The 15,935-nt window shown below is 32.5% G+C and overlaps 1 protein-coding gene across 3 annotated transcripts; it reads left to right on the top strand.

The window, feature by feature from the left end:
• Positions 1-10,461: 10,461 nt before the first annotated feature.
• LOC101502918 (terpene synthase 10-like) lies at positions 10,462-14,606 on the top strand. 3 transcript variants are annotated; one of them, XM_004488693.4, is made up of 7 exons: positions 10,462-10,727; positions 10,883-11,141; positions 11,734-12,106; positions 12,926-13,144; positions 13,238-13,376; positions 13,644-13,892; positions 14,230-14,606. In XM_004488693.4, exons 1-7 carry the CDS (start codon positions 10,509-10,511, stop codon positions 14,554-14,556), a joined length of 1,785 nt encoding a protein of 594 aa, XP_004488750.1. In that variant the 5' UTR covers positions 10,462-10,508; the 3' UTR covers positions 14,557-14,606. The 3 variants fall into 3 exon arrangements, with proteins under 3 accessions (XP_004488750.1, XP_004488752.1, XP_004488751.1); XM_004488695.4 differs by having other exon boundaries at positions 14,246-14,606; XM_004488694.4 differs by having other exon boundaries at positions 10,589-10,727; positions 10,869-11,141.
• The last annotated feature ends 1,329 nt before the right edge of the window (positions 14,607-15,935 follow it).

Genomic DNA, 15,935 nt, shown 5'->3' on the forward strand with positions numbered 1-15,935 from the left:
TATATATGTTTGTTTGGAGGGAAAAAGAAAAGAAAACTAGAAGGAAGGAAAAGGAAAAGAAAAGAGTATATAAAGGAAAGAAGGAAAAAAGGAAGAAAGGAAAAACAAAGGAAAGAAAAAGAAAGGAAGGAAAATTGAAATTTTCCATCTTCTTCCTCTGATCAACCGTGAACCGATTTTCCTCCTTCTCCCGTTTTCATTTTCGTCGCGTTCTTTTCTTCAAAACTAGTAACCCAAGGTTGGGTGAGAGTTAGAACAAGGATTTCGCAACTCCACTCTTCCTCTTTGATCCGAAAACGAAGAAAAACGGTATTTGAGATTCAAACACAAACCCCTCCGTTTCTTCTAGATCCAAGCTTCATTTCGCGAAGAGTTAGAAGGGAAAGTTGCTCACTACCACGCCACGGTGCTAGGGGACCAATTTGGAGGCGACGTTGCGAGCAAAGATTTTACCAGCTTTACTCGCGGTACCGGAAAACCACGTTGAAGCTAACGTTAAGGTAAGGGCTCCTTCCAAACTTCTAGTTTGCATTAGGGACTTATCTGTGGTTGTATGGGAAAGAATTTGCTAGGATTTAATGTATCGATTTGGGGAAAAACGAATCTAATGCGTTACGGGTAAAACCTTAGAGTTAGGTTTTGTTTATATTGTTCATACAATTGTAACTTGAGCATTTCAAAACAACAAGCATAAGTGTATTATAAACAACATTATTACTTGTTATTAAGTAACAGAGCAAACTATATCATAAGTATCAAAGTAATAACAACATGCAGACAAACATCAACAATGCAACTGTCAAGTTATAATATTTCTCCCCCTTTGTCATTTAAGTCAAAAAGGTAGAAACAATTTCTCCCCCTATGTTAAAGAACATATGCATTGGGTTTGAAACATATAACACAGTGCATCAAAAACAATGAAGTTTATATGTCTAAAGGCAAAATCAATCAATGCAATTAATGAGCAACTTAGATGATTAAGCCAAAAAGATATAACATTTATAAAAATTCATCATACATCACAGAATTATAACAGGTCAGAGCAAAACAGTATGAAACCTAAGGGTCCTAAACACCTAGTGTGGGCTGGTCCTCACTATCATCTAAGGGAGAGGTTGAGACCGCTGTATTAACCTCAGCAGGTGTCTCCTCACCGTGAGTCTCAGGGTTAACTAGGGGGTTTGGGTTAGGTTCATCCGTAGCTTGTCGACCAATCTCTGCGACGTCTTCAAATGACAGTTTGATGCCGAGGTGTGTCTGAATCTCATCCACATTTTGAACAACTGAGTTCAAGGAGGCTTGCATAGTCCTTAAACTTGCTTCTACTCTGGACTGAAATTCCAACACTTTGGCATTGTGTGCCATCTGAGCTTCAATGAATTCCAAAATTCTGTTCACAAAATCAGGAGTAGCAGATTCAGTAACTGGTGGAGGCTGAGACTGAGGTTGAGGTTGGGGCTGGACAGGGTCAGCAGCTGCTTGAGGTCTTATCCATTTACCATGTAATCGCTTCAGTTGCATCTGATTCACTATCGATTCACCAAACACCAATGTCGTTTTAGCAGATTCCTCATTTCCAAATGAGACCTTGAAGTGTTTGAGAATTTTAGTTATCAACTGTGGATAAGGCAGCATCAGCTTGCTTTGAGATGCTTCCAACATGTGCCTTAGCACAATCCAACACCAGCTCATCCTTAACTCTTTGGATAAGCCCCACAACAGTATGATGTCCAACTTCTGGACTACTGCGTGATTTCCCGATCGTGGAACCAGCATACGCGTCAAAGCATACATCAACATCCTCTGTTGAACCTTCATCTGACCAATGGGCAGTGAAATCGATTCAACAAACCCATCGACCATCAGGTCTTTAACTGCGGTATGCCTATCAAGTGTTTCTTCCCAACCTTCATCGGCAGTGTCGGCTTCTGTGCTGCCATCAATAGATTTGCCGTAGAAAGGCAATCCAGATAAAGTTGAGAAATCATCAAAAGTCATTGTAATCCTTTTTCCCTTAACTGAAGCAGTAAAACCTTCTTCAGTCATCTTGAATGTAGAATAAAACTCCCTGATCAGCCTTGGATAGCTGTCGAGTGTAGAAGACAGAAAACTTTCCAATCCATGAAACCTGAGGTGGTTCTGAAAAGTAAATTCCACAACATCAAAATATTCAAAATCCATGGTTCTAGCTTCATGAATTTTCCTTTTTGCGAAGTCTGTAGACAAAGATGGTTGTACCTCCTTTTCCTTAGGTGCAGAGACCTTCTTAGGAGGTGGAGAAGAAGTAGGCTTCTTCTTCCTTTTCTGAGTAATTACTTTCATGGCATCAGCCATGAGCTTTTCAGTAGGGGGCTCTTTGCGTTTCTTCGGCTTTTCCTGGATTGGGGCAGGAGCTTTTCCTTTATCTTTTGCAAGTATTTTGTGAGTTGGGATGGGTACTCTTTTTGTTAAAGTTGGAGGTGGTGATGGTGTTTCACTGGTGGAAGAGGATGATGGAGATGGAGTGCGTGCTTGAGTCTGTTTTACTCGGGCCATATCAACAATTTTGTGTAGATTCGAAGTAGGTAGAGTGTAGAAAGCAGATTCAAACAAATGCAGAGACAGAAGAATGAAGAACACAAGAGAAAAGCAGAGAAAATCTGGAAAACAAAGTGCAGAAATCGATTTAGAACTGTTCCTTTTATACTCTTGACCTAGTAAATCGATTTCCCAATCGATTAGGTTACCGTTGCTGGGAATCCTCAATCGATTCAGTAATGATGAAGTGCCAACGGCTAGGTACTTTGAGTAACGGTCATATTTCAAATCGATGTTCAAATCGAATTCCTGTTTTACTTAATCGATTCCCAAATCGATTGTCTTAAGGTTGAACACTTAGCTAATCGATTTCCAAATCGATGCTCGTGAAGGTTAAAAAAAATTTTCTGAAATTTTGAATCCTGGGCTAACGTAATCGATTCTCAAATCGATTTTATAAACCTTTTACCATGCTGGTAATCGATTTCCAAATCGATGTAACTGGAAAACATTACTGAAAAGTACCAGAATCATCAAAAACTTACACTTCACTAGGATCAATGATCCCTAGTTTCATCCTTATGTTCAAAAAACTTTCTTTTGGCAATGCTTTTGTGAAGATATCAGCTAATTGTTCTGTAGTGTTCACATACTCAAGTTTGATAACTCCATTCTGAAAGTGGTCTCTTATGAAGTGATGCCTTACCTCAATGTGTTTTGTCCTTGAATGCATTACTGGGTTCTTGGTTATGCTGATAGCACTTGTGTTATCACACATGATCGGCACTGTTCCCAAATCGACACCGAAGTCCATTAAATGCTGTTTCATCCACAAGATTTGAGCACAACAGCTCCCAGCTGCTATGTATTCAGCTTCTGCAGTAGACAATGCAATACTTGTTTGCTTCTTACTGAACCAAGACACTAGAGAATTACCAAGCAAATGACATGTTCCTGAAGTACTCTTTCTGTCAAGTTTACAACCAGCAAAGTCTGAGTCTGAATAACCAACCAAAGTACATGTTGAACCTTTTGGATACCACAAACCAAGACTTTTAGTACCTACCAAGTATCTGAAAATTCTCTTTACTGCACTGAGGTGAGATTCCTTCGGATTCGATTGATACCTTGCACACATACAAACACTGAACATAATATCTGGTCGGCTTGCTGTAAGGTAGAGCAGAGATCCAATCATACCACGAAATCTAGTGACATCTACAGGCTTACCCTTCTCATCTCGGTCTAAGAAATTTCCTTGACTCATGGGTGTATCAATGGACTTAAGTTTATCAAAGTTAAATTTCTTTATCAAATCAGAACAATATTTGGATTGACTAATGAAAATGCCTTGCTTGCTTTGGTTAATTTGAAATCCCAAGAAATATGACAGTTCACCCATCATTGACATTTCAAATTTACCTTTCATTAAATTTTCAAATTCTTTGCAAAGTTTATCATTTGTTGATCCAAATATTATGTCATCAACATAAATTTGGACCAGCAAGATGTCATTTTCAGTAGTTTTTGTAAAGAGTGTCTTATCAACATTTCCTCTAGAAAAATTTTGTTGAATGAGGAAAGTGCTGAGTTTCTCATACCAAGCTCTTGGAGCTTGTTTCAACCCATAGAGGGCCTTTGAGAGTTTATACACATGGTTAGGAAAATCTGGATTTTCAAAACCTGGTGTTTGACTCACAAAAACTTCCTCTTGGAGGTCTCCATTGAGAAAGGCACTCTTCACATCCATTTGATATAGATTGAAGTCCATGATACATGCATAAGCCAATAAAATTCTTATGGCTTCTAGTCTAGCTACTGGGGCATAGGTCTCATCAAAGTCTATTCCCTCCTCTTGACTATAACCCTTTGCAACTAATCTGGCTTTATTCCTAGTTATCACACCATTCTCATCTAACTTATTTCTGAACACCCACCTAGTTCCTATAACATGCTTACCCTCTGGCCTAGGTACCAAGTTCCACACCTTGTTTCTCTCAAACTGGTTTAACTCCTCTTGCATAGCAAGTATCCACTCACTATCTAAAAGGGCTTCCTTAATGTTCTTAGGTTCAATCTGAGATACAAAGGCTGTAAAGTTACAAAACTGACTAAGGCTTCTCCTAGTTGCAACACCTTTAGAGATATCGCCTATAATGTTGTCTAAAGGGTGGTTTCGGTTGAACTTCCATTCCTTAGGCAACTCACAGGTTTCTATAGGTTCTACAGGGTCTGCACTAGTTGGAGGGTCAGCTATAGGTTGTTCTAGTGGTTCAGATTCTACAACATCGTCCAAAATTTCAATAACCTTAGAAGGAGTTTTGTTCAAGTTTTCTGTAAAAGATTCATCAAACTTTACATGAACTGACTCTTCTATGGTTTTTGTTCTTTTGTTGTAGATTCTATAGGCCTTACTAGTTTGGGAATATCCTAAAAAGATACCTTCATCTGCCTTAGGGTCAAACTTTCCTAGGTGTTCTTTGCCATTGTTCAAAACAAAGCACTTACAACCAAAGATTCTAAAGTAGGACAGGTTTGGTTTTCTACCCTTGTAAAGCTCATAGGGTGTTTTCCTAAGCAGGGGCCTAATGAGAACTCTATTCACTACATGGGTGGCTGTACTAATTGCATCTGCCCAAAAGTACTTAGGTAGGTTGGAGTCCTTAAGCATGGTCCTAGCTAACTCTTCTAGGGATCTATTTTTCCTCTCCACTACCCCATTCTGCTGTGGTGTCCTAGGGGCTGAATAGATGTGGTTGATTCCATTTGATTCACAATAATTTTGAAAAAGATCATTTTGGAATTCACCTCCATGATCACTTTTTATTGAAACAATTTTCAAATCATTCTCATTTTGTACTAAAGCAGCAAACTTTTTGAAAACAGAGAATGTATCACTTTTATGAGCTAAAAAGTAAGTCCATGTGAATCTAGAATAATCATCAACCAGCACATATCCATACAGGTTTCCACCTAAACTCTTAACTTGGGCAGGTCCGAAAAGGTCCATGTGAACTAGTTGTAAAACTCTATTTGTTCTAACCAAGTCTATAGAGGGAAATGGAGTCTTAACCAGTTTACTTTTCTCACATGCATCACACAGTCTATCTTTAGAGAACTTCCTATTTGGTAGACCTAAGACTAACTGTTTGCTGACAAGTTTATTCAAATGATTTATGTGTATATGAGCAATTCTTTTATGCCAAAGCCATGTTTCATCTGAGTTGGATAACAAGCAGCATACAGCACTAGGTACAGAATTGAAATCCAACATGTAAATGTTGTTGATTCTGTCCCCAATTAGCTTTATGTGTTTGTCATCTTTATGCTCAATAATGCAAGATTGTGATGAAAAACTTACTTGAAAACCTTTGTCACATAGCTGGCTTATACTCAGTAAGTTGTGCTTTAATCCTTCAACATATAGCACATTTTTGATTACTGCAGTTGATTCATCGCCTACATCACCAATTCCAATGATTTTTCCTCTGTTGTTATCACCATATTTGACAAAGCCTCCTTCCTTTAATGTCAGGTTCAGGAATTTGGATTTGTCACCAGTCATGTGCTTTGAGCATCCGCTATCTAGATACCATGAGTGTTTCGTGGATGTCAAGCACACCTGCAATACAAAATCAGAATTTTGTTTTAGGTCCCCAATTTAAATTGGGTCCTGGTTGGTTAGTGTCAAACACAGATTTCTTTTCTATCCAAACTAGCTTCCATCCTTGATTGGCTAATTTTTTAAATTTGCAATTAGACACAAAATGTCCCTTTCTGCAACAGAAATGACATCTGCCATCAAAGGATGAATGTTTATTTGGTTTAGTAAAGATGTCATACATACTCTTAGCAATAGCAGATTTTTGACCATGTTTGACATTTCTGGTTTGCATATAACCAATACCAGATCTGTTTTTATTTTTTCTTTTGACATGCATATTTGGTGTATATCCTAAACCAGATTTTTCATGAACATGTCTTTGATTGCTAAGTATGACATTTAGCTTATCTTTACTATTTGCAAAATTTAATAAATCAGATTTTAATGATGCAACAGTATTTTCAAGTTCAATGCACTTTGCAGATTTTTCTTGTGAATCCTTTTTCAGTTGTTCACATAAATTTTCAATTTCTTTATGCTCAACATTCATTTGTTCAAGCATTTTCTTTGTGCTTAACAACTGTTTTATGGATTTCACATAGTCATCATGCAGTTCATTGAAAGCTTCTTGTAGCTCATCATATGTTGGATTAGATTGTGAACTAACCTCATTTTCTGATTCTGAATTTGTATCTGCCATGAGACACAAGTTGACTTCTTCTTCATCAGAAGATGCAGAGGATTCATCGTTATCATTCCATGCAATATAAGCTTTTCTGGTTTTGGTGACTGGTTCCTTGCCTTTTGATTTTGTAGCTCTATTCTTGTTTTGCAATTTGTAGCATTCTGACTTTATGTGACCAGTTTTACCACATTCATAGCATGTAATGGTCTTGTTGTCAGTAGTCTTGGAGCTAGATGGTTTTCTGAATTTGTTGTCTTTCTTCTTCAGAAACTTCTTGAATTTCTTGACAAGCAACCCGATTTCCGGCTCTTCAGATTCACTACTGGATTGATCTGAGCAGCTATCTGATTCAGTTTTCGATTGCTGGGCTTGAACCTTCAGGGATAGTCCTTTCTTTTTGCGGCTTTCCATCTCTGATTCGTCCAGTCGATGTAATTCCATTTCGTGTTCTCTTAGTTTACCAAACAAAGTTGCAGTCGTCATCTTTGCTAGATCTTTAGATTCTGCTATGGCTGTTATCTTTGGCTGCCATTCTCTGGTTAGACATCTCATTATTTTTCCAATCTGTTGTTCGTTATCCACTTGCTTTCCCAATGCATGAAGATTATTCACAATGTGTGTGAATCTGGTTTGCAGATCACTGATGGATTCGTCCCTTTTCATGCTGAATAATTCATATTCGTGCATCAGTGTGTTTACGCGAGCTCTCTTCACGTCTGTGGTTCCTTCATGTGTTTCTTGAAGAATGTCCCACATTTCTTTTGCTGACTTGCAGTTTGACACTCTAAAAAATTCTTCTGCACAAAGAGCAGATGTTATAATGTTCTTAGCCTTTGCATTATAACCTACCTTTTTCTTGTCATCATCTGACCAGTCGGCTCTAGGCTTGAGAATCATTGAGTCATTCGTTCCTGCAATCTTGGGAATATATGGACCGTTTTCAACAGCGTCAAGGATGTCTATGCCACTGGCTTCCAGGAAGATCAGCATCCTGTGCTTCCAGTACATATAAGCTGTTCCGTTGAAAGCTGGAGGTCTTGCTAACGATGCGCCTTCTCCCAGAAAATCGTTTGAGGCCATAGTGCTTTTATGAGTGTTACCTCTCGAAAAGTTAGGCTCTGAGGCCAATTGTTGGTTGGTACGACCTCGTAATAATCGGAATATATCAGAATGTATCAGTTCTTTATGAAATTAAATCAATTTCATACACACAGCGGAAATTAAATTGTGGCATACAAGATTAGCAAGTTTTATTAGATTGATATGAGATTAATCAAGATGCATACAAGTCAAATTATCAGATTAAACAATATTACTTATTACAGAATATGTTTAACATGCATCTAATTTTAATCACATATACAGATATATCAAGATAGAAAATTAAAGGAGTTAAGGGTTAGAGAAGATTGCACCAAGGATTTATACTGGTTCAGTTGTCAACTTGACAACCTACATCCAGTCCTGATAATCCAATCGGATTTCAGATTTTCTTCTCCAATAGAAAGAATCAATTACAGATTGTCCAGTTTCATCCCCGAAACCTATCTATCTTAATGATCTCTTTCCTATTGATCACCCTCTGATCCTTGTAGATACTCAGCAATCTAACACAGAATCAAAGTACGACTCTTTCTTGTTGAGCACTCTCACCCAAGAAAGTAGCCACCAGTTTCAAGCTGGCTTTTCTCGCTTTCGTTTCTTTTCAAAGTATTATTACAAACTGAATAAAGGAAGAACAAAACGAAGTCCTCAGTCTTGATCAATGTGACTTCTCACGAATCTGGATATTCAAGGATTGTTCATGAGAACATTGTCTTTTCTCTCAAGATCACTTTTCCAGCTCTCTCATTGATTGTTGATAATCTTTTTGGCTGTGATCTGAAAAAGCAATCTTAGTGTGTTAACCAAGTGTTATTGAGAGTTCTTGTGTATGTCAAGAATATTCAAAGTGTTTTTCAGATTGTTATTGAAAGAATGATTGAAGACAGTTTATATAGTTTCTGAAAAACATCTTAATCAATCGATTTCTTAAAGTAATAAAACCGGTCTAATCGATTTGCCAATCGATTATTGTGTGTCTTGTTTTTCTTGAATCTTGAAACTACATAAGCCAATCGATTTACCAATCGATTCTTTAAATAACATTTTTCAGTGATTATGTTAAGACTTATATGCATCGATTTCGTAATCGATTGCAGGTGTTATGTTCAAAGTAAAAATCACACCAATTGATTTCGTAATCGATTTATTAAGTTTTCATAATCGATTAACAAATACTCAGAATCGATTTGGCCACAAGCTCAGAGTTCACTGAGATTTCAAAAAGTTCTTTCAATCGATTTGCCAATCGATTGTGTTTAAGTCAGTGACTCAGCTATTTTGATGTTAATCGACGTGCCAATCGATTTGTATGTATTTGCCTGAAAAGTTCTTACCTGGCGTTTAGTTCAATCGATTTCCCAATCGATTGCAACCAAACTTAACTTGATTGAAATTTCACACAATAGATTGTCCAATCGATTGTGTTTGTCACAGGGAAAGTTATTTTGCAAATAGTATTTAAGCAATCGATTTGCCAATCGATTACCCTCAAAACTGGGGTGTCACTGTGATTTATACAATCGATTTCCCAATCGATTTATTTCAATCAGGTTTACTTTGTGAAATGTATAATCGATTTGTCAATCGATTAGCCTGTAAAACAGGGTGCCACTGACTTGTGCAGTTTTCATTTCTAATTTAGTCAGTCGATTGCCCAATCGATTATACCATCACAAACAGTTGTGTTTCCTTACACCCTTGTTATGAAATCGATTTCCCAATCGATTTACTCAGTCAAAAATCAACTTTTGTTGATTTCTTGTGTTCCAAGCAATATGTTCCAAGTGTGTAGGATTGGATTGTTGTTCCTGAAATCTTGCTCAATTCAAATATTAGATTTATCATATGATGTATGAACATTGTATGTTTGTTAATTATGTCAAAATTAGGATTCAAAGGACTAAAGTCCAACAGTAAATGTATTGAATCATTGAAAGTAATAATAAAATGATAAGACTAAGTGTCGAACAGAAGAATTGCTGTATACTGTTTAATTATATTTTAGTTAATTTTTAAGTACTTAATTGAATAAAAGTGTACTAATTTAGAGATTTTGAAATAACTGAATTGTGACAATGAATATTTAACAACAACAACAACGATGAGGTCGACGACGAGGACAAGGACAACGACAATGACGAAATAACTGAATTGTGACAACGACTATTTAACAACAAAGACGACGACGAGGAGTTCAAATTTAATTGAAACAATAATTAATCAGAGTTGATTTATCTCCCTATTAAACTCTAAATTATTATGGTCTATACCTTACCATAGAATCAAATGATGCAATTGTGGTTTGTTGACGTTTTCTTTAGTTAATACTTCTTTTGTTTCGCAATGAACATCATTTTCTCCATTTTACACCTATTAAGAAATGACTATAAATAAAAGAAAAAAAATAATCATTTTATTAAATTATCTTTTTTAACTATTAGTGTATTTTTCATTATTATAAATAGAAAGTAAATTAATGCTTTAAACGTGGTGTACATTAATAATTAAAAATAGAATTCTAAAATCATATCTTATATAAGGCTTGTTTGGTATATAATTTTCCATATAGCAAGATCGACTTTTGCTTTCTAGCTAATGGCTTTGCTCACATTTGCATCTCCCCAATTTACTTTTAAAGAAAAGCTTATTTTGGAAGAAAGATATTTATCTCGAGTAATATGGACCTCTAGTTTCCCTCGTCCAACTCTATGCAAGGCATCATATAAAGTTGAAACAATTCCTCGTCGATCTTCAAAATTCCAACCTTCAATTTGGACCAATGATTATATTCAATCTATAAGTAGTGAATATAAGGTAAGATTATTTAATACTTAATTATATTGTTTCTTATTTATACATTTATAAAAGCTCCATACAATATTTACAAGTCCTTATAAATTATTGAAAAATCTTAAGAACTTTAGTTAATTAATTAAAGTTGAGATTTTATGGTAGTTAAATTAATGCAGGAAGAAATGTATAGAGAGCAATGCAAAGTGCTAAGTGAAGAAGTAAGGATGATGCTTTGCAAAGTGAAAAATGAGATTGATCAACTTGAGTTTATTGATGTATTGCAAAGGCTTGGAGTTGCTTACCGTTTTAACAATGAAATAAGGAACATTTTGGACAATATTTACAACACACAAACATCCAAGTTGAAGAATAATTTATATGCCACATCTCTTAAATTTAGACTTTTAAGGCAACATCGTTATAATATATCTACAGGTTATTGACTCAAATTTTAACTTTTAGACAGCAATACCACATTTGATTTCTATGTGATTCTCTACAACATAATTGATCACGACCCAACTATGATTTAAACAATTTATTTAACAAAAATTAATGTTAATTGGTTTAAATATATATTGGATTCCTGTTAATTAGTGTTATGTTGATATTATTTTTTGTAATTTTTTTCTTTTAAATTTAACTCTATGTAAGTTTAATTTTATTTTAAAATTGTTTTTTCTGTTAATTACAGTTAAAAAAAACCTGAGATAACAAACAGAAAAAAGATGAAAATAATGCGAACTTACAAAAACTAAACATATATGTTTTCATTTGATTTTTGTCATCGTAAGTTCGTATTTTTTATTTATTTTCATCCCTTCTCTGTTTGTCATCTCAACTTTTTTGAACGATAACTAACAACAAGAACAATTTTAAAACAAAATTGAATTTACAAAGTTAAATTTGAAAAAATAAATTAAAGGGAGGAACATAGAAAATGAGCTAATTTATATGGACCAAATATATATTTAAGACGTGGTAATTTGTATATTAATTTATTATTTATGTGATTAATTTTTTGCAGATGTTTTTATTGATTTTCAAGATGAAATGTGTAACTTCAAGAAAGAGCAACCTATTGATGTTGAGGCAATGTTATCAATGTATGAAGCCTCATTTCATTCCTTTGAAAATGAAACTATATTATATGAATTAAGAGATGTGACATCAAAGTTTCTCAAAGAATATTTGAAAAATGGAGGTAACCACGTATCTCTTCTAATAAGTCATGCTTTAGAGCTTCCACTACATTGGAGAATTCCTCGTTGGGAGGCTTGGTGGTTCATTAATATATGCGAAAGACAACAAAATCAGAATCATGTTTTACTTCAATTTGCTAAATTGGATTTCAACATTGTTCAAAGCATGTACCAAGAAGAGCTAAAGTATACATCGAGGTAATAATGTTAATTGAGTGGTTCCTTTATAAATATAAAGTGTAGGATCTAAATCAAGGAAGAAAATTAAAAACAACTTTTTGAGTATAAAAATATTACTTTTTATAATTTTAAAGTTTGTTTGATACAAAATAGAACATATAATATATTAAAATTTAACATCAAGGAACAACAAAGATAAATTGTAATGGAAAAAAAGTATATTAAATTAAACTAGAATTCAATGAATTTTTTATCCTATAAATATATCATATTTAATTTTGTTCCTCTAAAATTTTTCTTTACATAATAGTTCTTCAAATATTTCTCTTAACAGTTTTGGTCCATATTTTTAAGTGAAATCATATGTAGTATTCGAAATTTTAAATTGTTTTTCGCATACCTGTTTAAAATATAATAAGAAACTCTCCTACAAAAATTTACAATTTTTTAATAAAAAATAAAATAAATTTAAATTTTAAGGGTTAAAAACTTAAAAAATCATATTTAATTTATCTTTTGTTAAAAACTTTTAAATTTGTTCGTGAGAGATTTATATAAAGTTCTAAACATATTTATAAAATATCATTAACAAATTTAATTAATAAACATAAATTGATTTAAAATCTCAGAATAAATTGTGCCGTTTTTGTAGTTTTTAAAATCGACCGGTTGTTGTTTGGTTCTTTAAACCTTTTTAACATGTTCTATTAGTTGCTTTAATTCTTTTTTCTTTATATTTTAGACACGTATGGAAAATCTAGTACCAATATCTCCTTCCTTAACCTAATGTTGTCTATTTACTAATGCTTGATTTTGTTGTTGTTGTGTTTTTTAAAGATGGTGGAAAAGAACTGAACTTGGAGAAAAGTTGAGCTTTAGTAGGGATAGATTGGTTGAGAACTTTGTTTGGACTATGGGAACAAATTTCAAGCCAGAGTTTGAATATTTCCGAAAAGTAATAACAAAGGTTAATTCATTTATTACCACAATTGATGATGTTTATGATGTGTATGGCACTTTGGAAGAATTAGAGCTATTCACTCATACAATTGAGAGGTAACTACTATTCAATATTCATTAATTGGCCCCATTTCATTGAATTTTTTTCCTCGTTAGTATAATTATCAATATTTTTTCTTATGATTTTAGATGGGATCTAAGTGCCACGAGTTCTCTCCCATACTACATGAAAATATGTTTTCTTTCACTGTATAACTTTGTGAATGAATTGGCTTTTGAAATTTTGAAAAAGAGTGGATACTATATCATTCCATACCTGAAGAAAGTGGTAAGCAATTATTTGTTTCGTTACTTATCATGGTTTTGAATTGCGGTCTGCAATCATAATTGCGACTACAATATTGTAGATTTTGAAGTCTCTGCAACTAAATTTCAATTACAATTTAGATTGTATTGGCCACATTTTCTTACATTTTTCCACAATATTGAAGTTTTCAGCCTAACCAAAATTGTGACTGCAACTTCAATTTAAAACTATGATAATTATCCCCGTTAAATATCTTATTTGGTATATGATATATTTTTTTCTTAACAGTGGACAGATTTATGTAAATCATTTTTTATTGAAGCAAAGTGGTACCATAGTGAATATACTCCAACTTTTGGAGAATACTTAGAGAATGCTAGGATATCTGTAAGTGCACATGTTATACTTACCCATGCTTACATTGTAATTCCTCATTCATTCAAAATTGAAGACTTGGTTAGTTTAGATGAAGACTCCAACATAATTCATTTTTCAGCAATGATTTTTCGCCTTGCCAATGATCTTGGATCATATAAAGTAAGTTGTCAACTGAACTTTTATTCTTTACAAAAATCTTTATTTATTATGTTTTTCATAAGTACAAATAACTATTATAAAACACATAGTACATGCTATCATAATCCAATACATCAAACGATAATAGTAAAAGCTATTGTAATCCATTTTGAATGGGAATTTTATTTTAAGCTATTATATTAAATTTTAAGCTATTATTATGTTAATTTAATTTTATGCTAACCCCTTAAATAATAAATTCTTATAAAAATATTTGGATTGTTCACTTATAGCACATGAACTAAAACTAAAATTGAACCTTTAATTTTCACTACTTATTTTGATTTTATTTTTTAAGCGTGAAATTGTGACAGGAGATATTCCAAAGTCAATTCAATGCTACATGAATGAAAGTGGAGTTTCTGAACTAGAGGCTTGTGATTATATAAAGTCCATGATATATACAATGTGGAAGAAGATTAATAAAGAAGCTCATACTTCATCATTCTCTCAAAGTTTCATAGATACTTGTATAAATCATGCTAGAATGGCAATGTTTATGTATGAGCATGGAGATGGTCATACCATTCAAGATCTTGAAATTCAAAATCGCATAACGTCGTTAGTTTTGCAACCCATTCCTTTTATATGTACACAAAATTCGGAGTTAAATAATGACATCTAATGTGTTTCTGAATTAATGAATGAATAAATATAAGTAAAACTATATGCTAACCCACCTCTTGCACTGGTATATTTTTATTTATTTAATTTAAGTGGATTTTAAAAAAATTAATATGAAATTTCATATCACAATTCAATATTTATATCAAGAATATATATATAATTATTCCAATATAATTCATAGAAGATAAATACAGATTTAGACGAATGACTTGAATAAATAAAGTAACGTATTAATATTGAGATCTATGAATATGCCAAATGTTGAACTAATGTATATACTATATATTTACCAATATTCAAAGTAGAAAATCAAATACAAATATTTTTTGTTCTCTCACTCGATCATTTTAATCATCGATATTTGTGATAATTGTGAATTTTTTTATTTTAAATCGGAAATATTAAAATTTTAATTTACAAAAATTCAAACTATTATTAATATTAATTGAGTAATCATACTCATTAATATTTTGATTTCAAAACCGAAATCTAAAATTTATAACAATTCGGTTACAAACTATTAATTGTCAAACAATTATACATGAAATATATATAATTGCAAATAAATTACTTTAATTTCATGTCAATTAACATTATAAAACAACAAATTAAACTTAATTAATTTAAAAAAAATAAAACTAACCAAAATTGAAAGAAACACGATCTTGTCCATCATTTCTAAATATGCATATACTATATATTACCAATATTCAAAGTAGAAAATCAAATACAAATATTTTTTGTTCTTTCACTCGATCATTTTAATCATCAATCTTTGTGGTAATTGTGAAATTTTTTATTTTAAATCGAAAATATTAAAATTTTAATTTACAAAAATTCAAACTATTATTAATATTAATAGAGTAATCATAATCATTAACATTTTGATTTCAAAACCGAAATTCAAAATTTATAACAATTCGGTTATAAAATATTAATTGTCAAACAATTATAAGTATACATCAAATATAAATAACTGCAAATGAATTACTTTAATTTCATGTCAATTAGCACTATAAAATAACAAATTTAATTTAATTACTTTCAATAAAATAAAACTGACCAAGATTCAAAGAGACATGATTTTGTCGATCACTTATAAATAATTATATACTATATATATTTACCAATATTCAAAGTAGAAAATCAAATAGCAAATTCAAAGTAGAAAATCAAATAGCAAGTGAATTACTTTAATTTCATGTCAATTAACACTATAAAACAACAAATTTAATTTAATTAATTTCAATACAATAAAACTGACCAAGATTCAAAGAGACATGATTTTATAGATCACTTATAAATATTTATATACTATATATATTTACCAATATTCAAAGCAAAAAATCAAATCTAAATATTTTTTATTCTCTCACT

Source organism: Cicer arietinum, chromosome 1 (assembly GCF_000331145.2).
Source record: "Cicer arietinum cultivar CDC Frontier isolate Library 1 chromosome 1, Cicar.CDCFrontier_v2.0, whole genome shotgun sequence".
Classification (NCBI taxonomy): Eukaryota; Viridiplantae; Streptophyta; class Magnoliopsida; order Fabales; family Fabaceae; genus Cicer; species Cicer arietinum.

Coding starts and splice junctions, on each gene's coding strand:
- LOC101502918 (XM_004488693.4), top strand. CDS start 10,509: ATGGCTTTGCTCACATTTGCATCTCCCCAATTTACTTTTAAAGAAAAG. Junction 12,107..12,925: donor GAGCTAAAGTATACATCGAG/GTAATAATGTTA, acceptor TGTTTTTTAAAG/ATGGTGGAAAAGAACTGAAC. Junction 13,377..13,643: donor TTCCATACCTGAAGAAAGTG/GTAAGCAATTAT, acceptor TTTTCTTAACAG/TGGACAGATTTATGTAAATC.